At 41.6% G+C, this 27,618-nt stretch overlaps 1 protein-coding gene across 1 annotated transcript in view; it reads right to left on the bottom strand.

Moving 5' to 3' along the window:
- Positions 1 to 27,618, bottom strand: part of map2k5 (mitogen-activated protein kinase kinase 5) — a 47,934-nt gene that overhangs the window by 10,011 nt on the left and 10,305 nt on the right. The window contains exons 9-21 of the mRNA XM_034529391.1: positions 20,585 to 20,624; positions 20,360 to 20,428; positions 20,123 to 20,204; positions 19,140 to 19,201; positions 17,494 to 17,542; positions 17,328 to 17,401; positions 16,128 to 16,178; positions 15,936 to 16,007; positions 14,659 to 14,688; positions 10,686 to 10,712; positions 10,299 to 10,331; positions 4,107 to 4,168; positions 2,993 to 3,038 (exon numbers count right to left, since the gene is read on the bottom strand). Of these exons, the coding sequence (XP_034385282.1) occupies positions 2,993 to 3,038; positions 4,107 to 4,168; positions 10,299 to 10,331; positions 10,686 to 10,712; positions 14,659 to 14,688; positions 15,936 to 16,007; positions 16,128 to 16,178; positions 17,328 to 17,401; positions 17,494 to 17,542; positions 19,140 to 19,201; positions 20,123 to 20,204; positions 20,360 to 20,428; positions 20,585 to 20,624 (697 nt within the window). The remainder of the gene's footprint in view (positions 1 to 2,992; positions 3,039 to 4,106; positions 4,169 to 10,298; positions 10,332 to 10,685; positions 10,713 to 14,658; positions 14,689 to 15,935; positions 16,008 to 16,127; positions 16,179 to 17,327; positions 17,402 to 17,493; positions 17,543 to 19,139; positions 19,202 to 20,122; positions 20,205 to 20,359; positions 20,429 to 20,584; positions 20,625 to 27,618) is intronic.

Below are 27,618 nucleotides of genomic sequence, written 5' to 3'. Positions count from 1 at the left end.
AAAGTTGAACTGATTAGGATGAAATATTAATAGCACGCACATAGCATCCAGTGCAAGTGGTTGTCGCACACTGTGTCAAGCTTCAGGGACAGAACCCATCAAGAGCTCGCATGCAATCAAACAGAGGCCCTTTAAAGAACGTCTAATAGGATAAAATCCAAGTGAAAATAATGACGTCAATAAAAGCTATACCAGTGATTAGAGAAACCACATGCTGAAACCTGATGAGCAAACTAGAGCCACTAGGTGAGTTTGTATACTCATAAAACAACATTGTTTGCTCGGTGTCTACGCTGTTGTGTTATTTTCCTGCATTACCTTCAAGGAGGAATGAGTTGCAGCGATAAAAAAAATAGAGAGCACTTTCTGTAAAGCAGAGGGAGAGATGGGAAGGGGAGCTGTGGCTAGCTGCATTAACATACAGATAGAATAGGTAAAGAGTTTTAATGTACTCAGGAGGCTGGGGGAGTGGGGAGGTGGAGTGAGAGGTGGGGAGGAATAAGAGGAGGAGGAGAGAGAGAGAGAGAGAGAGAGAGAAAGACAATCAGCAGCCCGGTGCCACAAAGGCAGGCATCAATGACCTTATATCTCAGTTCAGAGGAAGGAAATGAAAGGCCTACAGGAGGACGAAAATATAGGTAAAGGAAAGACGAGAGGGATGGAGAGAAAGTGGGAGTACAGGAGAGAGAGAGAGAGAGAAGAGAGAGAACTGTGGACATTTAAAAAAAAGAGCACAGGGACCACGGTGAATTTGAAGGAAGTGGGGCAGAGGAGGAGGAAAGTGAGAAAAGGGAAACATTGACAGGAGTGATGAAAGGGAGGAGAAGCGGCGTGCGGTCGGTCCAGGGTCCCGTCTTGATAAATATTGGGATCCGATATTCGGCAAGAGCCGTGTGCTTGCATTCATTTGTGTTGGGTTGAAGCTTCGGTTGTGAAACCAAGTCATGAAGGACATAAGGAACCGCGAGACACTTCCGCCTCTCTTTGGAAAACAAAAGCACTTGAAAAAGATCCGTGCAGTGGATCTGAGTTCTCAATGGAACTAAAAGCTCAACATCTTCTCCAAAATATGGAGAGACGAAGACACGCAAGTATTAACGATTCGAGTCAAGAGGTGTCGCACATCACAACACAATGGAAGTTGTTTGTTTATAAAAAGCAGCACAACAACAACAATCGCAACTCGAACTGCCCCCCGAAAGTAACAGTGCATGGTCTCTCCGTTTGAGAGAGCCACTTCTGTCTGCAGGCCAGAATTCCCAGTGAGCGTCTAGACAACGTTTCCCTTTACTCCTCCTTTCTGGTGCGAGACTGCGAACATACAATCTGTTAGCAGCTCTGCATTTACACCCTCCAGCCCTCCATCCCCACAACGCAACCCTCCGCACCTCCTCTCTCTGTGGACCTAGCCGTCGCTGTCCTTGGTCCTAACACAGAAACCGCAGCGTGTCGCAACTCTTAAAAGGCGGTTTGTGCAAACCACAAAACAGCCCTGCAGCGTTGGGAGAGGGGGGCGTGGCTTAGTGTACCACTCATTGACAGGAAGAGCTACGGGAAGTCTTCTTCCGTATTTATAAAACTAAGAATGTATACAAATTTGAATATGGATCAATTTGATAACTTACAGCTACAGGAAGTCTCAGCCAAGTGAAAATCAACATGAAGTGACTTTACAGCGACTTAAAAGCACACACACACATACATGTGCAGTATGTACTGTATTAAAGCCAGTGAGAGATGGTACAACAGACTGATTTATACCTTTCTATATCTTTTTGGCACCCCTATCTACACTGTGGCATCGTTCACACTGTCCTGATGTGAAGATTTAATATTCAGAGCAGCAATAATTGTCCCCGAGCATGCTTCATCTGTTGCTCAGAGGATTTTATTTGGGTCTAAGTTGTTTTGCTGGAAATCGCCATATACAGCAAATTATGAATACCTTTTGTTTGATTTGTTATTGGTGGAATTATGTTATTCAATGAAGCTGTAATGATCACTTAGTCCTCTTTTTATTCATTCTTCATTCTCACGCCCATGTATTAAAAAAAATCAAGAAAAAGCTGATTCATCTTCATTCACTATTAAGAATATTTAAATGTTACTTAATTTACGGGCATTTTTGTTGTAATCTGCTAGGGTTAAATTATATAAAATAATACTGCTGCTACCGTAAAAACTCTCAGGAAACGGATTGATGGATTCCTGAACTATATATTTATATATATAGTTATTTCCTATTCCGATTAGAAATGTTGTCATTTCAGTGAGGACACACTGCGTAAGCTACACACTGACGGAGGCTATTTAATGTAACCTGGAGGTGGTGCAGGCTACAGCATTGAAAATATGCATGAAAAGGGAATAAAAGAAAACAGCACTTGCCTCTTCATGGCTCTAATTTTGCAGATGAGTCATAAAGGTCATTTTGGTAACGGCAAACTTTTTCAGAATTTGAGAATTATTTATGTTCTGCACAGTTGGATGTTAAAACAGTCAACGTGGGCACACTTTTCTTACCGTTACATGCACAAAGACAGGCAGACACACACTTAACAATATTGCAAATAAGTTTGATGATGGTATAAAACTTAATTTTGGGAAACTAAAATGATTTGAGTTTTGAACAACAGATGGCCTGATTCATTCTGAATGAAACCAATGCAGTGAATTTAACTACTTATTGTGGGTCTCCGTCCCACCTCAAGGTTCCTCATTGCCTCCCGCTGACATCTTTCATTGGTGGGCAAATGTTCATTGCTGCCGTTTCCACATAGCAATCACAACATTGAGGGTCCTTGACCCCCAAAACACCTCAATCATTGCAACAAAAAAATAAATAATACAATTGTATATTCCAAAAGCTGCACACATAATAGAATTAGGATTCATTAAAATTGTTATTGGAATACATGAATATAATCACCGTCTCTACGCGTACATTTTGTGATCCTTGGAACTATTTAATGAAAGTCTTGTTTTAACTCACCATGAGGTTATTAGGGGCAGGCCTTTCTTTGGGTTGCCGCCGCATACTGAAAAAGAGAGACACGAGCAGCGTTCATCAAGCCACTATTCAGACTGCGTTTCTCCAACAGCATTATTTTCATTCATAAATGACTATTCAAAAAGGAGCCTTTTCATGGCACACAATAAACTAAAAAAAAGATACAATAAATACCAAAGCCTAACGACACAGCGCATGTAGTTAAAACATTTTCTTTTTAAATTAATATTTCTACAAATTTCAATTAATATTAATTGAAGCAGTTGCCACATTAATTCAGTGGATGTGTGTGTGTGTGTGTGTGTGTGTGTTTCTATAAGTATGTATAGTGGTGAATTAGTGCAGGGACCTGTGTGCAGTTCATCATGTAACTGGTTTGTGTATCACAAAGATTGGGCCCTCTAAGAATAGCCCGTGAGAGGATAATGCCGACCTGCACCAAGGCAGGGCAGGTACCTCAGTCTGTCCTGAGAGAGAGAGGTGCCCTGTTTGAGTAAATAAAGCAGGCATGGGGGATAAACAACAGATGGTACAGCCAAGCTAGTGGAGTGTTGCACACAAACACACACACGCGCACACAGCTTGCATGTGGTTTGGGTGTGTATGTCGATGTTTGTGCAACTGTAAAGGTTACAAGAGGCTAATGAATCAGAGGCAAACGCAGGGTAAACACTGTCTTTGTCCTGTTGCATGAGATAAACCAATCATTCCTTGGCTTTTTATTCAGAATCCGCAGCACCGGGTATCATAGTTAAAACCATTATAACCGCAGTGCATTAACACACAGGCAAATGCACTTAAATCCCATTGTGTTACCGTTGCGCCCTTTGATTCGTCGAACATAATTTTGTTCGTCTATGTCAAATGCAGCTTGTGGTCTTTGTAATTGTTCAGTCGGGCTCTGTGGGGCTCAGGTGGCCGACTGTGCCGCACATATTACGCCATTATGAACTACAATCACAAACAAATGCACGATGCATTCAACAGCCAGTGCAAACAAACACCGTGCCATTTAAAATCCGAGGGCGTTAAACGAAATAATTTCGGGTGTCGGTCCTTCCAGAAACAAAAGGATATTAAACAGTTACTGACTCACCACTGAGTGATGAAGTGAACAAACTTCTCACTGAACTCGCTGACGGGAAGCACGGGAGGATCCTGTGGAGAAGAACACAACTATTTAGATAACAAATGTCATTTTATACTCGGAGGACGACAACTCACCGCACTGACTGAATAGATTAAAGGGGATATGAACTAAGATTGAGGTCAGCCATAGTTTAGATTAATTTAGTTGGAAAATATTAAACCCAATTTAAACGTAATCCTACCTGTACAATTGACTTAAACACTAAAATAATAATTAACTTTGATCAAAATCATCAGTTTAAACCTCCATTAAAAGCTGAATTGGTTTAAAAATCTAAATCATCATAAAACTTTGGGGTTAAAACCTTTGTTGTTTTTCTCCTGTGTAACTGTTAAGAGGATCTAAGACATGTCAAAAAATGATCAGAATTCAACCGGATTAGTTAGATAAAATATTTAAAAATAGACCATATTTTTTCCACTAAAGAGAAACATAGAAATCAGTTGAACAACATGGGCGTGACATTATTTTAAGAGTTGCAAACTGGTTCTGCCAAAAAACTACACCAAGATTCTCCAACTATTTTTAGTGCATTTAAAAAATTAAAAAAAAGACAATCTCCCAAAAGGTGCAAGAGTTTAATAAGATCAACCCTAATAAAATAATTATCAACGCAACATAATGTTCAAAGAGTATATATATATATATATGACGTTGAAGAGCCTGGATTCAGTGAAGTTCAGAGTGAAGTACCTTTCTTGTGTTTGACCTCAAGGCTACAAACACTCTCCACTGGTTATCCTCCGTATTCACGAAGCATTGAGAGGTGATTGGCAGTCAAGTTAATGTACAACACCCGCTGGTTGACAACGGTTGTCATGTCGGGTCAACCAATCAACAGAGCCGGCGATTCAAAAGGTGAAATATCAAAATGTAAAAAGACACTGCTGGATATTAAAGCTGTCATGGTTTGAATTTCTAGTCCAAACTAAAAGTAAATCAAATAGATATAGAAATATTTTTTTGCAGAAACATTTGAGTGTTTTTAGTCAGTTCGTCTGTTAATACAATACTTAAGTGAATAATATACTGATTTTAAACGGTATGTTTTAAGAGTTTGGCTAAAGTGAGAGTATGAAGGGGAGAAAACGTGACGCAATAACAAGGTTTGGTACAGTAGGAGAAGGGCGGTTGTTTGGATCTACTTTACTACGCTGTGTGTGTGTGTGTGTGTGTGTGTGTGTGTGTGAGTCAGGCGTGTGACATGTTGTCAATGGAGGGTCCATGAACCGTGTCATGTAGAACAGCTGGGCCAGGCTGCCCCTCTATTACTGCCCCTCACCTCATTACTCCATCAATTTGCCTATTCTCAATGTGCTTCTTTCTTTTTTGCCGGTTGTTAATATTTACTTATTTGATCCTTAATATCCTTGGGAGAGAAAACTCGGGACCACTGCATAGCAAAAAGCGGTATCAAATTAACACCTGTATTCTCCTTCCTTTGTCTCAATGCCATTGAACTTCAGAAGAGCGCAACGAATGAAATTGTGTGCGAAAAGCACAGGATTGTGTCCTTTTCTTCTTCTAAAAATCTTCCTTTTGAGCCACTGATTGTTGAAATGTAACATACTGCACCCTGACACACAGCATGTGCACAAGACAGATGATTACCATACAGTAATATCAGACAATATCAAAAATAAGTTGACCAGGAAAGAGGTGTCAAGTCCAACAAGATTTACAATATGCAGCAGTGACATCCAATGATACACAAAGTACTCAAGATATGCACAAAAATCATAAAGCCTGGGTCCACAGCCAGGCGTTTATTCAAATGCAGGGAATTACACCTCTTTACATCCGAAGCCCTGCTGTGCCATTAAAAACACCTCTGGGCAGTGTTCGCTATTCCTTAATGCTCTGATCGGCAGGCTCCCGCAAAGCATGATGCATGAACCCATTTAAATTAACAAAGGAATGGGTTCCCTTCTAATCTCACTGCACTTCACAGTGCTGCCGCCGCTTGGATGAGCAATATATCATAGCGCATACACACACACACACACACACACACGGGCGTGCACAAACAAATGCCCTTGAGCAATGCACAAGCCTGAGTGTACACTCCGTTTAGAGGGAGAGTACCAAACAATTTGCAGCCACTGTACTATGGTGTACACACACACATGCCCCCCCCCCACACACACACACACGATTGGATCAACTGGACCCACAGTTTGCGTAAAGTGTCGCCTACACAAACTAATGTGTTGTGTAAGCTCTGCAGCCGATACAAAAACTCTCTGCACTTTCCCCACATATTTTGCATGCACCTTTTTTTCGCAGGCACAAACACACACATTTATGAATGTATTCATGTCTCCAGCAGAGAGGAACAACGCTTAAGCTTTGATGTGGCAGCAGGCGATGGCACAAAAGACAAGCAGGCTGATGAAAGTGGCTGGTCTGTGTGAATTATTCCTCCGGTTTTCAGTGCGCTCCACTATGGAGACAGAACACACACTACGAGGGTACGAAGGGTACAAGTAAATATACATGTCATTGCCATGAAGCAATTATTAGGCAAAATTAAACCAGTAATTACAGGCTTGAAAATAAAGTGGGAGTTCTTTTATTAGTGGAGCTACTTGATATTCAGCACACATTAATGGCACATTAATGAGGGTGGACAGCGGACAGATGTTGAGAACGACTACAGAGAACTTCTTGTTCAGGGCATCTTTTCTCTGTCATACACTAATAGCAACAAACATTTCAAAAGATAAATTCATTGAAATTGAATGACCACGAGGTTTAGTTGGGCGGCGCTTTGGGCGGTCCCGATTGCAGACGTATGGAGTGATATATGCATCATGAGATATGAAATGACCGATATCGTGATAGAAGATTTTGGCCACATTGCCGAGCCCATCATGAGGAACCACTGTCTTAGTTGAATTGTAGACACACATACTGGTGAGTGGTGTCACAGAAACTAGGCCACTAAAAAGAGATATTGCTTTTGAATTTTTAATATGGCTAGATACTGCCAAGTAAGGAAAAACATGTGCATTAGTAACTTGGGTAAAGTGCCTTGGAAATGTCCATCTATCTGGTTAGCTGTGACTCGCACCACTTTTTCTCTTGGTTACATTTTATTTTCTACTGGAGGTCAAGATGTTCAAGGTCACTCACTTGCCACAAAACACATTTCAGAATCGTTGTTCCTCTGTGTAACCACCTTTACACTTGAAATTAAAATTTCAATCTCCATATTTATCTGTATTTTTAGCTTCTTGAGACTCTCAGCCGCACCTCACTGTGTGTTTGTGTGTGATAGAAAAAGAAAGGAAAAAAGAGAGGCAGACTGTTACATGCCCTCCCCCCCCCACCACACACATACACCTCTAGCTACAATAATATTAATGATCCACTCACAGAAGCCTATTACTCATTCAGCCATTAAAGCAACTTTCAAATCACCAGTGGATAAGTCACACACAATATCAACGCATCACAGCAAAAGAAAAAGGTATTTGGATCTCATCCACAGTATGTACTAATGGGCAATACTTACTAAATGTCAATGAGTCAGATATAATTCATCACATCGGCCATGATGTTAAAGTCAGGTGTGTGTAACTCAATTAAAAATACTTTAGCTTTACGCCATGGTATCAAGTTCACAATACAAGTTCTCCTATAAAGATATTAAACTGTATTTTTTTGGTATTAGCCGAAGGTGTAAGAGAGTTCTCTGGCTTAAACCTGAATACAATAAATAACAATAATTTAACCAAGGGGGGGGGGGGGGGGGGGAAATCACCTGGTCTCAAGGTTACGAATGACCTTGAGACCAGGTGATTTTTTTAGATGCTACACTGTTGATAAAAACATGATTGTAAAAGCGTGATTTACTGTTAAAATTAAAGGTCACCGTCAAGTATAACACCTGGGTTTGTGACAGAAGGTTGGGCATTCGTAGACTGGGATGGACTTTGGAAGATTTTATTTTTTCATATAGCTGGATTGTTTTTAACAATGTTACCGCATTGATAAATTACGCATGATTATGTCCCAGTGGCACCACAGAACAACAGGGGACCAAGGATGGAGCCCTGGGGACCACCACAGTTTGGACGGGCCACAGAAGAAGAGTCATCGTCCACCACTATAGGATAAGTTGTGTCTCATAAATATAAGTTATATATGGTTATATTTTAACCAGCGCATGGCAACCTCCTATTAAAGGCAATCCAATAGGATAAAACAATCAACAGTGTCGAATGCGGAGCTGAGATAGAGAAGAATTAGAATCGAACATAAAATCTTCAGCATGAGCTGTAATAAAAAGATTGTTTCTTCCTTTAAAAGGGCACCCCAGGCGAAAAGGCTCATGAAAATGTTTGTCAAAATATGCAAATTAGATACTATATTATCAAATATGTGGTAACTTGCATGCATTTCTAGAACAGAAATCTGAACATTGGCTGAAGCCAGGTTCAACTTTCTTGTTTCATTGTGTTGTCCCATTATAGCCAAAGGTTGTTATACAAGGCATTTTGGATATCTCTATGTATCACTCCATATATCAGACAATACTGCCAAATGACCATAACAAAAAATAAAAATGTCCCATGTTTTTAGAAACTACATTTTCTATAAATCAAGCTATGGATTATATATAAACAAACCCCACTATGAAAGACTTCTGAATATAAATAGGAATTAAACTGGAACTGTCTTTAAATATATGTATTGTATAATTCCATCCATTTTGCAAGACACCACAGGTGAAAAGGTTGATGACTTACATTAAGACCTTTCTTGAGATTTGATTTTGAAAGAATCAAATCATGCTTTATCCAATGCAAACCTTTGGTCAATTTAGGAGAATCTACAGCCACGAATAGCTAAACTGAATCAAAAGAAACACTTAAGTGCATTTTGGAGGATTTCTTTTCACTCGTCTAAAAGTTATGTTATGTTATGGAAGTAAAACAGTACCAAAAAAAACACAAAAACACGGTTTCTGCCCGAGTTGTCTTCCTTTAACGAGATTCTGAACTCGTCCTCAACCTTTAAGGTCTATCCGAGTGACTTCCTCTTTCTAAAGAGTGCTTATGCTCTTGTCTCCTCCTCCAAAGCATTAGCTGGGACAGTAAGGCAGCGCTTAAATGTTCTCTCGCCTCAAGGGGAGGAACAGGACAAGGCACAGAAAAAATACTTTTGAGTGATGCCTCTGTCTAGCTGACTAATGAACAGTTCAGCCGAGGTCAATCCATTACAACCAAAAGCATTTAATTATTAATTACGGCCAAAGCTATAGGCAGTTAAGGGCAAGTGACATTGTATGTTGAATGTGCGATATAGCTGGTGAGGGGGGGGGGATGACTGGTTTAGGCTGCAGAGCTATTGTGGCATTTCTTCTATTAGTGCACGTCAGCAAAGAATTTAAAGGGGGGAGGGGGTTGCGATTGCTGCTTTGGAGGAAAAAATAAGCAGTGTGTTTACACATTTAAGTACACTGACATACTAAAATAGCTTGTCCATGCATCAGGAAATCAAAATATGTGTGTGTTTATGTGTGTTTTAGGAAAAGGAGAGGGGATCAGCTGTAATCTAGGTAAACACATAATAAAGAGGGTCATAAAGACGGCATCACTTAAAACTAATTTCATCATATACTTCTGTCTATTTTGTTTTGACAGGGTTATTTCAGTGTTAAAATCAATTAGAGGCGTAATGTAAAATCGGTGGAAAGTGGAAGAGATTGAAAGACAAAAAGAAAGCGTGAGTGATAGATATTTTAGTTAAAATGACATATTACAAATTATGCGTGTCAAACTTTTTGGTTATCGTTGCGGTTTTGTCGGTTCATCTTATTTATTTTTTACATATTCCCTTTAGTGAACAGTCCTGGTTAAACAAATGCGTTGGTATTGTCTCTGTAGTACACTGCATTCAGAGCGTTGTCGCTGTATATGTGTGTGTGTGTGTCACTCATGACAGGTCCAACCTCTACAGTAATGTGCGTGTGCATATGTGTATTGCCTGAGGCGGTTGCATAGGGTGAAGGGTTGAGTGAATGGGGAGCAAAGCCGCCTGAGTGGTTTGCTTCATTAGGAAACAAAATATAAGCTTTCCGGGCCATTAGGACTGACTTTAGATGCAAAAGCACATAAGACGGCGACTCACCTCATCAACGATGCATTGCAGTAACTGGAGAGGCTGGAAGAGGAGAGACACAGGGAGATGAAAAAAACATGTCAGCCTACATGGACGTTTTTTGGCAATAGGGAAAATCAATAGTGTGATAAAAGGAAAAAAAAGGATCTACTTAGATTAATCAAATGCAGCGAGCTCATGCGAAGCATTCCTTCAGCTCCTGTATGTTTTTTTTATTATTCCATAATGGCACATAATGTAATACCAGCAGTTTACCCACAATCTAATATTTCATTGCAAAAATGCAATTTTACTGGGGAGTTTTCTTCCAAATGAGAGAGTCAACCAAGAGTAACAGACTATAGTGTGGGAAAACCTCTATTTTCTTTATTCCTATTCTAAAGCAATGCAACTTACCATTAAAGATCCTTGATTTTTCTGAATCTGTAGGACAAGACAGAGAAGAGGGGACGAGGCAATATGTAATTAGCGTGTCATAATCAAGACGTTGCACTTGGACACATTATGATCACTAGGAGAAAATTATTGCTTTCCTGTTGGCAATTTGTGAGTATGCGTTAACACCATTTACATAATGAAAACACACAAATGTTAATGGCCTTCTTCTCATTTGTGGAGAATGGGGGTAAAAGATCCACTAATGCTAATTTTCAGAGTAGCACTTTATTCATACCCTCCAGGTTATCGAGATGTTGCTGGGATAACCGTTGCAAACAGCAAGCTTTGTAATGAGCATGCTCAATGTGTCCATTTCTCAGGTGCAGCACTGACAATAAACTGGCCATGACACGGTAAGTTACCTGCATAATGAGGACGAGACGGTTGCCACGGGGGAAAAAAAAAAGTGGCAAAAATAACCCCAAATAACTAGTGTTGGGCTTGGAGATCACAGGGAAACAAGATATAGAAATATACATCTTGTACGTAGTTGACGAAATGCACTTTCTGTGGCCACTGAAAAATCCAAACGCATGAAAAGGAAAAGAATATGAACTTTTCATTTGGAAGATCTCGACACTGTTGACGTGAGAGTCTTAAAATGTAAGTGACACTGCAGCGAAACTACAATAAGCATCTAGTTTCTTTCCGTGAAACCCCCCCAGGGATTGAATTCATTAAAACAATCAGTTTTCATTTCTAAAAAAAAAAAAAAAACTACATTTATACCTCCACCATATAAACTGAATTATAGAAGCCCTGAAAACTCAAGCTAAATGTCTGAGAATGTTTGGTAAATAAATTGCTCATTTCTCCGGATCTTTTGACAGTGCATTAGAGCACTTATTGATTCACTCAATTAAATACAGGTTTTCACACTCTGCAAATACCAAGAGACTCCTAAACTGCCTCTATATCCAGTTTTGCCTGATTCAGACACATTAAAGGCCAGTATGGAAAACGAATTTGTTCAGAAATAATTACTAGGACAAAATTGCGTGCTGCTCCAGGGGTTGAAATTGGATAGTGGGAGACTAACTTATTCAAGCATAATTGAGCACTTATTCTTCTTGTACGAGGTAGCTTGACCACATATCAAAAAAGGGGAGAGCTTTAAAAAAAATGCCTCCTTATCTTTCCCTCCTAACAGTCTCATCAATGTGAGCTGATTATCTGGGAGACATATTATTATCTGCATGTTCGTCCCGAGGGCAACCGTTGCTTAATATGACATTTATACTTAATTAATTTCTTCACATGTTCTTCTGATACCTGGTTTTAAGAATAACACACGGATGTACGTTTGAGAAGCAAAGCTGTTGTTGCTTGTTGCAGAAGGTGTGAAGCCGGAGAGCCCAGATACCAGTGGCTTTGTGAAGATGTGTGAGCCATATCCAGATTTTCCTGTATTGTGTGTGTTTTTTTTTTTTTTTTAAAGTAACGCAGTGGGCCCGGCGTGATAATAAGAAGTGACAATTTGGGGATATCAAGTGATTTGTTCCTTTCAAGAGCTGTACAATAAACACTTCTAAAAGATCACATGACAGGTTCCCCCTTTGAGAATTTGGTAAAGAATCTGAAAACTTATACGAAAAGGCTCCATTTGTGATCAAAACCATCAATTTCAACAAAGGTTAACATGCATGTTTTGGTTATGGGCAAGAGCACACATGCAACCTAGAGATATCACTGTAATAAATGGGGGGAATCTTTAATATTAGGTCAACAACAAGTCTAAGTCACTCTGTTAGTCGTAGATAAATGCAGCTCTTAGATTGATCAATGTCAAAATAATACATCTTAAAAATAATATATTAATAATCAGCTCTATAGGGAAGCCAAATACAAGGTTATGCAGTTGTTGTGTATTATTAAAACATGTGTTGGGGACAATAGTGAGAGATGTGGGAAGGGTCAATATTTGGTTCAGATCATTTGTAAACTAATCTAAAGCCCACAAGGGATGCCTAATATACTAATAATTACTTAAAGAAGTTCCCATGGAAAGAATAAACCAGTTTGGCTTCGGCATATGCTGAGAAATTACAGCAAACATTGTTTACAACACACATCCAGCACATAGTACGACACCCTTTCATTTGAGGGGAAGAAAGAAAGTAACAAAGGGAAAGCGTCAGTGTTGTTTGATGGATGCAGTGATGTGTTAATACACACACACACACACACACACACACACGCGCACACAACTGACATGATATTTCATCCAAAAATTCATTCAAATTTGTGAAAATGTGACAAAATACGGAGAAACAAAAAACAACCGTAGAGCAAACAAATCAATCAGAAGCGATAGTGCTGGCGGCTGTATACACATCACATCAGGTCTGGTGTCTTCAAAGACTTTCGGAGCGAGCCGTGCAAAAAACTCCATTAACTCCTGACAAAGGACGCAAATGAATCCTGACATGTGGTGAAGTGGATTTAAAGAGACCATCTCTAATCATGACAAACATGAGGTGATGATTCCGCTGCGTGCGTGTGTGTGTGAGTGTGTGTGCATACACACCAGAGCGAATGAGGGACGATGCATCAACTAACCACAAACGGAGGCAACTAGCAAGCGCGCACACACACTTTCCTCGGAATGGAAAGGGTGAACAAAAGATACCAAATTATTTTAAAATTGGCTTTTCAAAAGCGCAAATCACGAACGCCGCAAAGCCAAATTCGACTTTAACAACTCATTCCACAAGTCTACAGTGAAAATGCAGCGACGCCTGCCGATTCTCTTCCAATCTCTCTCATCTATGTACTGAAATGTTCTCCGTGAAGTGTAGCAGGGTTTTTTTTTTCTCCCCTCACAGACAGCTGTGCCAGCGTCTGCAAAAATGACAGCTCGGGCCCGAGGACTTCGGCTGGCTGCGCCCGACGAGCTGGATCCGAGCGCTCTCGCCACACCGCTCTGCTACAGCCTGCAGGTGAACTGTCTGCAGCACCATATGGAGTTAGGGGAAAATTAACACTGAGAGGAGGAAAGCCTAAACTATGAACCGAGGAGGTGTTTCGAATATTTTGTCTAACCCGTTTAAAAAAAATAATTAAAAAAAATCGATGAGGTTAGATTAAAAATACCATTTGCAAAAAAAATACCCGGACAATTAACATGATAATGGAAGCATTAAATGAAGGAAGGAAGAGACATGCCCACGGCTGTAGTCACACACACACTAGACACACAGATTGATCATCAACAAACCCCTGTTCAAACGTGATTGGTCAATATTACTCGGGACTATAAAAAGACTACAAACGGAAACCAGAACTCTTCCGATACCAAAATCTGTCCCCGTCGTGAACAGTTTCTGGATTCATATCCGTTCATTGAGACGATCACAACTGTCATAAAAAAAACACCTTTTCACAACATCACCCTGTAGTTTAAAGAACAAAACTCTTCACGAGGTACAATCTGTTCCATCACACTTTGGGAAGGCAGGTGGCCAGGAGGTAACCTGAGGTAACCATATTTAGATTGCCACGCTCGGGATTAGTGAGATAAACCCATCTTAAAAGGGCTAATTAAGACTTGATGGGATTGGGAAGTCCCATCCGGAGGTCGGCAATTACATTTGAGCAGGATTTTAACTTAGTGTAATGAGGGGAGGAAAAAAACAAACAACGGAAACAGTAGATTCTTACATTCAAAGTTGTAGAAAGTAATACAGATGAAAGAAGATGATATTTTGGAGGTCAACAGACCTCATTCGGGGATTTTAAAGATAATTAGTGCCTCACGTAATTAATTGTCAGATCGTTTTTTTGGAAATGTTGCTGTAACTAGAGCTCATTAGATAGATAATTTACTTAGAAGAATGTTTCAAAAGGTATAGCATTCAGAGTTCTGATATCTGTATGGAGAGATTGATCAAATATTTCACCACGTATACAAATAAATGACTAAATAACTCACCTGTGGATAGGGGAACATGCCTAGCGCCAACTGTGGAAAGAAGAAATAAATGATAAGTGCTGCAGGATATTCCTCTTGACACATTTGATATAATAAAAACATCTGGGAAAAGGTTGACTCATTACTCGACCCTCGGTGCAAACATCTGCAAACTAATGCGATGCAACCAGACAGACCCTCCATAATGCTTACATTTTCACTTTTATGTTACATACTTTATCCCCCCCCCCCCCCCCCCCCCAACCCCCTGATAGACACTGAATGGGTGTGATTATGTGCACCCATTCAATTAACTTATACCTTTCCATTGCCGATATCTTACTGACATATAATTCAAGACAAAGAAAGCAAATTCTGCTGAAACCACCGATGCATGCAGAACTTGAGACTTTCTGTCTTTGAGGTAAGCTTAGTGCCCGCCTGCTGATAACCCGTCCTCATCAAACAACATCAGCTATTAGTTAATAACCCCCCCACGATTACCACCTGCGGAGAACAGAATAGGGGGATAAAGAGAAGCAGCACGGGATTGTGGGACGCTTGTATGTAATGTGTGTTATTTTAGCTTGGGGGGGGTTGGGGGACAGCTCTTCAATGGCAATTCACTTGGGGCGGGCATTTTTCATCTTGGTCAAGGGGCAGCTTATTGGCAACATTACGTTATGAAAACATCAAAACGCTCACAGTCTCTCCTTGAACATAAATAGACCAACTCATGGGCTAAAGGTCAATCCAAATCGAGTGGGACTGGAAGCCATTTCATTTAGCTTAATGCACACATCCACAGCTAGAAATGAAGAGGGGGGGGGGGGGGCCACTGCGATACAACTCCATCTTTATCACACAGAGATCACGTCAATAATTTTGACACAGGCTCCTTCCCCCTGAACTCATCTATTACCGTTATAATTGTAATGATATTAAACATTATTGACAAACAAAAGGCGAGGCAGAAGCCCACATCATTTGTAATGCTTCAGCGGGAGGAGCTGTGGACAGAAACAGATGGAGAATCAATAGTGAGCAGTGGGAGGACGAGAGCGCAGGGAACGTTATGCTGAAATCAAAACGCTATTTGAAAGCGCAGGTTGTCAGTCAAGCAGAGATACTGACGCACACGTATGCATCTTGCTTTACTCAATGAGAATCAGTCAGCCTAAATACATATTACGAAAAAAAAAAGTAAATTGCTAGAATTTAGTGTTCCCTTCATAAATGTCCCACACGTTCAATGCCAGCGAGCTACGTAGTGTGAAGCCCTGAATACGTCGCCACACCTCCATGAAAGAGATTCCCACACTCCAGACGTCTGCGTGGATACCGTACTGCTCTCCGGATATCCTTTCTGGCTGTGGAGCAAAAAGAAGAAAAAAAAAAGATATCAAAAACGGAAGGAAGTTAGAGGCTCTGATTCCTGTGCTGTCCAAATATCTTCACGTCCGACTGAACTTTAAAGGGTCACTACTCACCGCCATGTACGCGTTAGTTCCCACATACGTTTTGGCAATAGAGTTCACCAACTGCAACAGAATTGAATTAACATTGAATAAGTAAATATTTCTGCTGCACGTCAATGTAAATTCAGACAATAAGCTACCTGAACCCTTATAAATAACTTTTTTTTAAAGTCATCACTGTATTAGGGAATAAAAAAAGATGGAAGATGGACTTAACTTACATTATCTAAATCTATTGACATGTCAGGTTGATATTTTAGGCTTCTCTAAACCCTCGCACAAGGGAACAGGAGTAAGACAAGGAGACATTAGTGTGTGTGTGTGTGTGTGTATATACACAATGGCACATGCCATCAATGACAGGACTGTGATAATGAGTGTCTGTTCCCACATGGCTGTGTTTTTTTTCTCTCTCTCTTCTTTTTAGCATGCCCTACAATGTGAGAGGGGGAGGGGGAGTGTGTATGTGTGAAAGAGAGATAAACAGAAAAATAGAGTTAGAAAAGACAGAGGACAAGTCAATGCTATTCGTGTTATACATGCAGGGTGTAACATTCACCTTGGAGCTTCCAAGAAAGTAGAGGTTAAAAATGAATAACAATTTGCAACAGAAAAGATGGTGTGTGTGTTTGTGTTGAAAGGGAGACAGAGTCCTCAGGGTTGATGTTTTAGGGAACGTTGAAGGTCTGTCCCTGATGACTACATTGCAAACACACACACACACACACACACACACACACACACACACACACACACACACACACACACACACACACACACACACACACACACACACACACACACACACACACACACACACACACACACACACACACACACACAGGGCTATTGTCTGCCACCCACGCTTTCCCCACATCTACTGAATACATATCAATGAGGCTTTTCCGTTGTGTGTGCGGGTCATAATTATAACAAGTGATTTTTTTGGAGGATGCAGAACAATGGAGGTGGGGGGGAAGTTAATGCGAGAGGAAGACCCCTGGGACAGCGCCGGTGTTTTGAGTTGAAAATTAATGCAGTGATTGAAACGTTGACCATATGCGCGCATGCACACACACACAGACACACACAGGAAAACACACACACACACACACACACGCACACGCACACGCACACCTCCTTCCAACCCCCCCACTCACTTTTTCTCTCACTCTCTCTCTCTCTCATGCTCACACAGACAAATCAGTGTACCTGTGTGCTGACACCAAAGTCACAGAGCTTGACTTGTCCTCGGGTGTTCACCAGCATATTGGAAGGCTTGACATCTGCAGAGACAAACTGCTTGATGGAACTGCAACATCAGCACTCTACAGCTTTTATCAAGTCGGTTCTTTTCATACAACACTACCTTACTCACCTCTGTGAAGTATCTTCAGGCTCCACAGATATGTCAGGCCTTCGACTACCTGGAGACACAAATGAAAGAAAACATAGATGATCATTCAACGTATAACCAGGAGCATATGTGTGTATCTCGGCTAAAGTGGAGTGGTTACCTCCAGTTGAACTATACAAACTATCGGTCACTCGTCACCGAAGAGGCAAAAGGGCTTGAACAAGATTCACCCTGAATTCACCCCGCGCTGTCATGGTTCACGCATGTCTCTAATGTTGTATTGATGTGGCCTTTAGATTGGTAATCAGCAGCGGAGCTCTCTGTTTCACAAACAAGGACCGGAGGGTGTGTTGACACCGATTAGCCGGAGAGGAGACACTGGCCAATTTTTTAAACCCCACACTAAGGAGCAACAGTGTGGATTGTGTCCTGGCTGTGGCAGAGTTACCCTCTTTTTTAATTTTTTGGGGCATCGTAGTAATTTTCTATTCTGATGTGCTGTTTGAATCTGGAATTGGGCCGAAAACTGTGTTTCTCGAGGACTTCTGAAGTCTGAGTGAGAGCTGTAGTTGTATTCAGGACAATCAAAAAAAATTCCAACATTGGTCTAACTTTCTGTCCATTGTTTTATGTAATTGATCTGTAGGAGCAGGTCTAGAGAGACCTGAGAATAGCATCTGTCTGACTGTGATCGTGGGTTCTAGCTGAATGTGCTGCCCCAGTTTGAAGATAATAATTAACTCTACCAATATTACCTCTACCTAATACACCTACTCACTCAACCCAGGAGAATCGGACCAAAGTAGAGGATTTCAGCTATTGTTCATTCGCAACAACAGCAATAGGGATCCGTAAATCGACTACAGTTCAAGTATGTCGGCTGCACTGTGCAGACCGTCTCAAACTGTGGTGGAAAAGAGAGCCGAGTTGCCGCATGAAAGCTCTCAATGTGCCAGTCAATCTTTGTTCCTCCTTGCTGCTGTAAAGCCGTCTTTTCCATTTATGGGATGCGAGAGCTTCTAGATTCCAGCCTCTCGCCCTCCCCCGTCATCCGTCTCTGATGCACGACAACCTCCGTTGGTAAATTAAGAAGACACAAACGCTCTCTGAAGTCCTGCTGCTGGTGGTGTGAGTGCAACAACTGCAGCTTCGCTCACACCCTCTTGGGTGCTTTTCCTTCTGTGATAATTAACAACTGTGACAGTGGAAAGGAGGGAAAGCTGTGAATTAGAATTAACACTGACTAAATAGCTGTCATTGTTTGATTACGGAAGAAGTTAAGGGGGAGACGGGGTGGAGGGGGGGGGGGGGGGCAGAAAAGAGGAGGTGGAGAGAGGAGAAGGGTAATGAGAGTGGAAAAAAGAGACGTGCATTTATCAACATCAAGGCCATTTCTTATCAAACTGCTAGTTTTTGACAGAGTAGAACGAGGTGGAGAAAGGGAAAGAGGGGAGGATAACAACGCCAAATAGAAGCCAATTGAAAAATTCACACCTGTGGTTTCACTTAAAATGAGTAAATTACTCCTCAGACCGGTTCTGTATTCGACAAAACGAATAACAGGTCTGGGACACACATGGGGACAATAACACCCCCAGTGCACTTAAATAAAAACTCCTTTCAAACTACCAATAGAGAGATTTTGATGACGTTTCACGAAGACTTACTGCCACTGCAATCCTCCCCAGCACGTGCTCTGGAACTCTTTTGTAAACGTCCAGAGAACCTCCTGCAACAGACAAAAGTATTCAACTCCTACACATTTTGTACAATTTATTTACCAATATCAAAATGGCTTTTTTCATAAAATCCCATTTATATTGGCCATGCTGATTGCAAAACTCATCCAGACAATTGAAAACAAATAGTTCCTTGCAATTTTATCTGGTCCGGATCTAAATGAGGTCAACCAGCATTTCCCAGTTGCCAAGAACACTGGATATTTACACAAACCATCTTTTTCAAAGTTTTATTCTCAGAATAGCTGCACATAATATTTAAGACGGTTTTAATGCAGAAGACGTTTCTAAATGTACGTGGAATTTAAAATCTACACTTGCACAAATATAAGATATAATTCCTGTGACACATTCGTTGTATTTGCTCAGCATTTATTTGTCATATTTATAAATCAAGTAACAAGATGATAAATATATTGATGTTTTCTTATGAAATCATATCTGTAAAGCACTGTAATTTCATGTTTGCAATAATCAATTAAAACTGGAAATGACTGATCAAAGAAAAGTTCCATGAAATAAAGAGTGCTGAGAGGTTAGACCGAGTTTGCTCACAAGCTGGCAAACGTGTGAAACAGGGGAATAACTGCATTAACACACACTTGGACAAACACACACACACACACCTTACAAACACAGACAGTCCCCCATCTCACACCAATCTAGAAACACACGTAAAAATGCACCTACAAATGCACTCAAGTCCAGATTTATCACGCCCTTGTAGCTTTTAGCACGCGGCCATGCTAAGCAGCTCACCGCGATAAGACGCTCTCTTGATCTGCAGAAGTGTAAATGGATACACGGTTGAGAGGCAGGGGACAGCTCCCCGACGTCTCTCCTGCACAGCTGTGGCTAGCAAAGATAAAAACACACGATCCGCTGGACTTAAACCGACAAGAAGAACTCACCGTCCATGAATTCGGTGCAAATGGATATCCTGTTCTCGACGAAAAAGGCACTGAAGAAAGTGATGATGTAAGGGGAATCGCACTGCAATCAAGAGAAGAGAGAATGTGGTCATCACAGAGCATGCCGACATATTTATCCGCAACACTATCCCTGGTTAACATTTTAAGACCGGAGGCAATGAATGGCGCTTGGTTAAGACTCGTGCTCGACTCATGTAGATCTGAAGAAGAACTGACCTTGTAGAGAATTTCTAATTCTGACATGATCTGCTTCTGTAATTCCACCGTGATATCCAGGGGAATGACCTGTAATCAAAATAGGGGAACATTGGCAAAGAAATAGTTATAGCCTTTAATAAACATAATATTAACAAGTTATGTTGAGCTTCTGATGGGGTGGATTAGCTCAAGGGTCACTTATTAAGGAGGAAGTACTGTCATCAACATAGAAGGAGGTCTCACCTTGACGGCTAAAACCCGCTTGCCCAGAAGATGGTACGCTCTGCGGGGACAAAGCAGAAGACCATATGAAATAAAACTGTAGAAAGCAAGTTAATTCAAATAGTAACCTAGTTTCTAGTGTAGTTTTTTTCTTCCTTTCTTCCAAGTCAGGAGCTCTGATCATATACATATTCTCTACATTAAGGGAAGGTCTCATTTCACTTTCCTTCAGCAAAAACCCCCGCCCAGAAAAAGGTGTTTCCGAAGTGGTACATAAATTAATATTGATGAGTGATCACCAATTGTTAATGTACTAATAATGTCCTAAACATGGTGATAAAGTTCAAGTGATGGTTAATGAAAGTACATAAAAACTCAAAAGGTCTCCTAGTTTCTGAGCAACAGAAGAGTCTAAATGAACATGACAAAATGCCTCCGTCATGCCTGTTAAAGGTCAGAGGTCACCACCCGGAACCAGATCCAGTCGGTCCTATCGCTCGATGTCCCAGACAGAGTTTAGAGTTGCAAGTGAAGCAGCAGCCACAGACCGGCCCCGTAATGATTTAATTATCAAACTCCTTAATGCCAAACATCGGCTTTAGTTACAGCCCTTGAAGGTACGTTTACGGCACAGGTGACAACACCTCAGTACCTCTCAACACACAATCCTCCAGGACGAATACTGTCCCAGCAGCTGTCAGGTGATGGGGACGAGGAGGGGGCCGCGCATGTCGCACAGGCCGGTTAGCTTACGAGCGAGCTTAGTAAATGCGATACCTGGCGACTCATCTGTCAGTGGTTCTTCTAGAGAGAATGCTGCATGGCGCGAGGTGTGATTAATGCGTTTTGGATCGGAGGATCACATTGCTCTTCGACCAGACACCTAAAAACTGTCCCGGGCCTTTAATTATTGCCACCTATTAGTGCCATGTCAGGTAATTACCCAGGGTTAGAACAAACACTGGTCTCCGGCTGTAGCGGTGCGTGTGAGCTGCAGTCGACACATCTTTCATAACAGTCTCATTGCTGCTGGAGTCAAAAATAAAACCACAGACTTTTCAGAGATGGTTGAAAGAGTCAGGCAGCTATGATCAAAAGTGAACACATAAAAGGATTTTTTTTTAAATGGAATAGCAAAAGATACTAATGAAGCTTATGGTATTTGAACTAACCAAAGGCCTTCATCTGACTTCAGTGGACAGTGTTGTTTATTTTTGCCCAAGAGTGTTAGTGAGCGTTTCTGGTCTTATGTGTAATCTTTTTGTGCGCGAAAGAGCTCTTTACACGTAATGCTGACGGCCTCGTTTCCATTTTGATGTCTCCGTCTTCCTTTAAGCTCCAATCAATATCAGTTAAGCATGAGTGCTGCCTCTTAATTAAGATGAAGATGTTAATTGGAGGCAAGATCGCAGGGGTAGACATGTTATAAACACCGCATCCAACTACTTCTTTAACACGTGTTCGTGGGCACGTGCACAAGTGTCACCTGAGTGTTTGTGTGTGAATGAAGGTCCAAACTAATGCTCTGTTGCTAGTTGCTTTTCTGATGTCATCGAATTATTTTTGCTAAGTCAGAGCAAGGTAAACACACATTAAATCTATCCATATAAAAAGGTACTTTCTTCACACAGCGGTGTCTTATGCTTTACATAAGATTGGAGGGAAATATCCACATAATATAACTTTAAAGGGATAGTTGTATGAGCAACTTCTCCATCTTCAGTGTATTACCTACTTGTAGTCAGACAGCCCTTCCAACTGGGAACTGAAAGCCGTCTACTATTCTCTCTTTAAAGCAGCGTTCAAAGCTTTTAAAAAGGTTAGGTTAGTTTGGATTCACCAAAGTCGCACAATGCCACAAACAAACTAACTGATTAATGCAGCGCTCGTCCAGCAACTGAGAGGTAAAATGACTGATTTTGTCAACAGAGTCCGTTGGATTTGAAGAGAGCACAGAGGGATAAAATGGCTTCGGTTCCTCATCCGAAAGGGCTGTCTGACGTCCAAGTAAAAAAGTGAAAATATTCTTAATATAGTGTAAAGTTAAACTGATGGGTGGGCCCTTTTCTAGATGGAAGTTGTGTTGCTGCCCCCGTCTACAGCAGTACACTGCTAGCCTCCATGCTGGCACTCCTAACTGCTTCTCCAAACTGGGAGCATGCCGACCGCCATTTTCTGAAGGTAATACACTTGCTAGGGTACACCATACAACCCCACTTCAAAAAGACCTGAACTATCCCTTCAAGCACAACTGGCCCAACAGTACTGCATGTTCACAAAGCAGCTTTCATTGTTATACAGTGATGATTAAATGTATGCCTAAGTTAGATATACAGGAGTTAAGAAATCCCAAAGTTTAAACTGATATACTTTACGGGCATGTTTTAGGTCTGGAGATGTGGTGTGACTACTGCTTTGTTAAAGCTTTATTCTCGGACCGCCCTTGACCACCTCAGGGCCGAGCATCCCCGTATGAGTTACGGTGACAGGCGTGTGACAGCGGGAGACGTGGGGACAAGGTTACATAGCCACCCCCCGCCACTTCCCTTGATCTGACCCCAGTAAACGTGCCCCATTGCGTGGATCTTATTTACACTCCAGCTCGCTCTGTAATAAAAGCTCCATCATGCAGTATTCATAGGCCCCTCTCTTTGTCTCTGAAGTTGGGGCTGTGGGTTAGAGACACTGGCCTCCTGGATCAGGGCTAACGTGGTACTTTTACACTGGATGACGGGCCGCCTTTCTCTCTCTCTCATCTTATACACCGGTAATGGGTGTCCTAACTGACACATAGAAACCTAAACACAGACACGCACAAGCAGACATGAATTTACACACAAACGCTTGCTAAACACAGCGAGCCAGAGAAGCTCAAATGACAAAGTTGAAAGACTTGTTTTGTTTGTATCCTATGCTAATTCAGGGAAAGACGACATTCCTTCATTCTAAACGAATGGACTCTGACATCACTGCCACATGACACGGTGTGGATTTCTGTACTTTGAGGGTGTCCGATAGTATTCCTTCATTGTCTGACCAGTTCTACAAATGTCACGTTGTGCCGCCTCCAGGAAAGAAAAGTAACAGCCGCGACAGTTAAGACCTGCAGATGAAGACTTGTCAATGTCGCTATCGACAGGCAAGGACTGTAAGCTAAACTTGGACATCTTGCAACACCAACAGGTGTAAAAGCAGTTTGTTCTGTGTATACTTTGTGTTTTTTATGTCTTCATTGTAGGTTTCACAGTTAATACAATTTAAAATAATTGGAACATCAATGTGTCAAATTCTCGATCATTTCGAAAATGATTTACATAGCTTGAGGCTGTAAAACATTAAATCTTGGATTTAAAAGACTTTGTCAGTGAATGTATTACTTTTTTTCAACCAAGCTTCAGACAAGCTTCCTAACCGTTTGATAATTGTCTGGAGAAATGATCAAAGAGCCAAAAGTCTACCCATAAACAAGAGATATACAAATTATTTAAACAGTAATTCCATTCAGCTAGCTGGAGACCCAATCTGAACATATGTGGATACAAGATACTAGGTTACAACCAATTAACAAAAGAGCTTTGGTCCTTCAATATACAGTCTAATCAATGAGGTGAAAAAAACAAAACCAGAATCAATGTAGAAAATGGGCCGAGAGACTGAAGGAACAGCCGTGGGTGTCTAAGTAGATGTCACCACAGTCGCAGTCAGGCAAATGCGCCTGTTTTAATTGCACTGAGTTATCCATGAGTCATGAAAATGGCCTGTGTGTCCTTGTTATTGTATTTATAAGCCATAGAGTCAGTTAGATTGCTGGACAAGATGGACCTCTGAGAGAGTGCGTAATAAAAAACAAAGGCCGACATTGATAGATGGCTAGGTCAGCGCGTGGTTATGGAGAGCTGTGGTGTTGGTAACATCCAATTGAGTCTAAATGGCTCTGGGTCATAAATGGGCTAAGAGGTTAAAAGGTGGGGAGCCTTTGGTAGTGCTTTCACACATGATAGGCCTAATATAAGCTGAATCAAATGGTAGAGGCTGAAGAGGAAAGGGAATGGGTTTTGAAGGAAGCAGGAAACCTGCCCTTGATGAATATGCAGACAGCATTTTTTTAATCTAGCTTGTTTTGGATCGAGTTGCCTAGTTTTGGATGCATCGGTCGTTGAGATGTCTGCCGTCTCTCTTACATTATGGAACTAGGAGGCATTCGGATTGCGGTGCTCAAAGTGCCAGAAGAATACATTTGGTAAATTCTCTTTCCAGAAAATCAGGACCAGGTTAATCCAGATAATCAGCAGACCGTGATGTGAGCAGTTTCAGGTAAGAAATATTTGTTTTCTTCTAACGAACTACTGCCAGTTTGGGGTCAACAGAGGGTGAGATGGGCAACAGATTATGGTGATCTTGCAAACCTTAACACGTCTCCTCTTTGTGCACCTGATTGGATAATATCAGCATACTGTCCAGGGGAAAAAGCTTTTGTGAGGACAGACTGGATAAATATGTTGATGCACTTGATCAGTGTTTCTTTCCTAAAATAAGCAATTCTAACTATTTGAGAGAAGAGGACTTTTAGGTATGTTTTGATATATTGATTGGGATTTTTAAAGTCCACACAAACTTGTAGAGTTGTGCAGAGTGGTGCATTAACCCTGTAAGACCCCTGGTTGTAATATTACAACGTCACTTTTATTTCTCCAAAAAACACATTTGCAAAAACGTTTTTTTGGGGAAAGACCACATTTACATAGTCAATGGGTCCTATTGTCTTTCCTTGCAATGCTATTGGATCGTAAATGTGAATATAGGTCTGGCCATAAGGCCATGAACTCACTCTACCTGCAAACTTTCCTGGAAGCACATCTCCTTGTTTCATTCAACTGGATACATCAACTCCTCCTATGAATCGCCACCTTAACGTGGTGGAGGAGTTTGAGTGGCTCAGTGATCCTGGGAGCTATGTTGTCCGGGGCATCAGCCCCTGGTAGGGTCTCCCAAGGCAAACAGGTCTCGGGGGAGAGCCCAGACTAAGAGCGGTTCAACAAACCCTGATGATAAGCAGCCCACGGACTGAAGCTACCTTGCCCGGACAAGGGAAACCGGGGCACCCTCCCGGAGCCAGACCCAGGAGGGGAGCTCGTCGGCGAGCGTCTGGTGGCCGGGCTTTCGCCCATGGGGCCCGGTCGGGCTCAGCCCGAAAAAACATCATGGAGCAGCAGTCACCCTGTGGACCCACCACCCGCAGGGAGAATTATCGGGGTCGGGTGCTATGCTGCCATGTTGCTGTTTTAGCAATTAAACACACACAACACTTGTGTTGATGGAGCAGCTGAGTTGTCAACTGTTCTGTACTTGAATTGGATCTAATGGCAGTTGATGCTGCTGGACGGCTTTAGCTTTCATCCTCGAGCCAGCCTCTCCAGTGTCATGATGGAGATCGGGTATGTGAGTGAACTGTTTTTACAACTTATGCAGAGGAAGAAGAGGCCCAGAACACAAGTAGTGCTGGCTAAGCTACAGCCGACTCAGCAGACCAGTAAAGATGCAGTTGGGGTAGTTTGGGAAGCAAAAGCCCAGTGGTCGGCTGTGGACTTATGACAGGCTTGGACAATGACTAACGGGTACCCTTGAAGTTTCAAAAACAAGCATTTGTTGATACATAAAAGGAAAGGCCTCCACCCCCCTCAACTGAGACATTTTCTGGAGGGATGAAGGAGCAAATACAGTAGCTCCAAAACTGGACATAATGCTATGGGGCTACGTTTCCGCGATAGCACTATCGGCCGGAAAAGCATCATCAGCTGTAACCGCACAGGCACTTGCGGCTGGCCCGGCAACATAAATAAAAGCACAGAGAAGCTCAGATTACACACACACACACACACACACACACACACACACACACACACACACACACACACACACACACACACACACACACACACACACACACACACACACACACACACACACACACACACACACACACACACACACACACACACACACACACACACACACACACACACACAGAGAGAGAGAGTTCATTCTCTGCTCAGGTAGACATTACTCCACTATATCTCTACATAGCAAATAGTAGTTGCTGCTATATTAATGTGCTGAATATCGTAAAGAGAACCGTTAACTCAAATGAGCATGGGACATTCTACAACATCAAAATAGCACAAAAAATCTGTATTTTCTTTTATATTCTCCTTCCAACCATATCAATTTCAGCACCAAAAGCATATGGATTTTTTTTGCTGGAGTAAATTGACTGATAAGTTGTTGGGCTTGCAATATTGGCCTTCCCCACTGCAGTGTAACCATTTTTGGTGCCAAACTGATAAGCAATCCTATTCTCCTACAACTATTAAAGATTGGCTCTTAATGAAACCATCTCAAAGTCATAAAACAGTAAAAGGTAGTTGGAAAGAGAGGAGGTGAAAATAAAAAGGACAGTTTTGAAGATTTGCTGGATAAGACATTTACTGGGTTTGCTGGGGACTGTGGGAAGCAGACCACTCTGTCAAGTCAAGGTCAGTCTGAGCAGTGATCAATACTTCAATCTCAATAAAACAGCTCAATAGCGGAGGATTGATGAGAAGGAGAAAACACAAGGTGGGGAAAAGGAGGATAGAGCGAGCAACACAAATGCCAACCTTGTCATAACGCCAGCAGGGCCGTAATACATTTGTCTAGCCAGAGAGGATGGAGCTCTCCTATCGTGTGGCAGGTAATGTGCGGAACTATAGACAGATTAGGTCAATTGCTGTCATACTTTACAGCCCCAAATCAATATCATATACGTTTGCAACCTTCAAACCAGAATAAATAAATGAAGGTAAAGACACAAACCGCCCTGATAGATGTCGCACCGCACACCGAGAGATAAATGGACAGATGAAGGAACGGAGGAAGGGTGGTGAACAATGAGGAAACCCTTCACAGAAGCATATTGCGGGGTGATGCGCTCGTCGTAAAAAAAAAAAAAAAGAGAGAAAAAAGCAGAAAAAATATGAAAAGACAAGAATCACATCACACTCATCAGTCTAAAAAAT

The sequence above is a fragment of the Cyclopterus lumpus genome, chromosome 3, assembly GCF_009769545.1.
Source record: "Cyclopterus lumpus isolate fCycLum1 chromosome 3, fCycLum1.pri, whole genome shotgun sequence".
Lineage (NCBI taxonomy): Eukaryota > Metazoa > Chordata > Actinopteri > Perciformes > Cyclopteridae > Cyclopterus > Cyclopterus lumpus.
The sequence above is the reverse complement of the archived record's forward strand: the minus strand, read 5'-3'. Positions and strand labels throughout refer to the sequence as shown.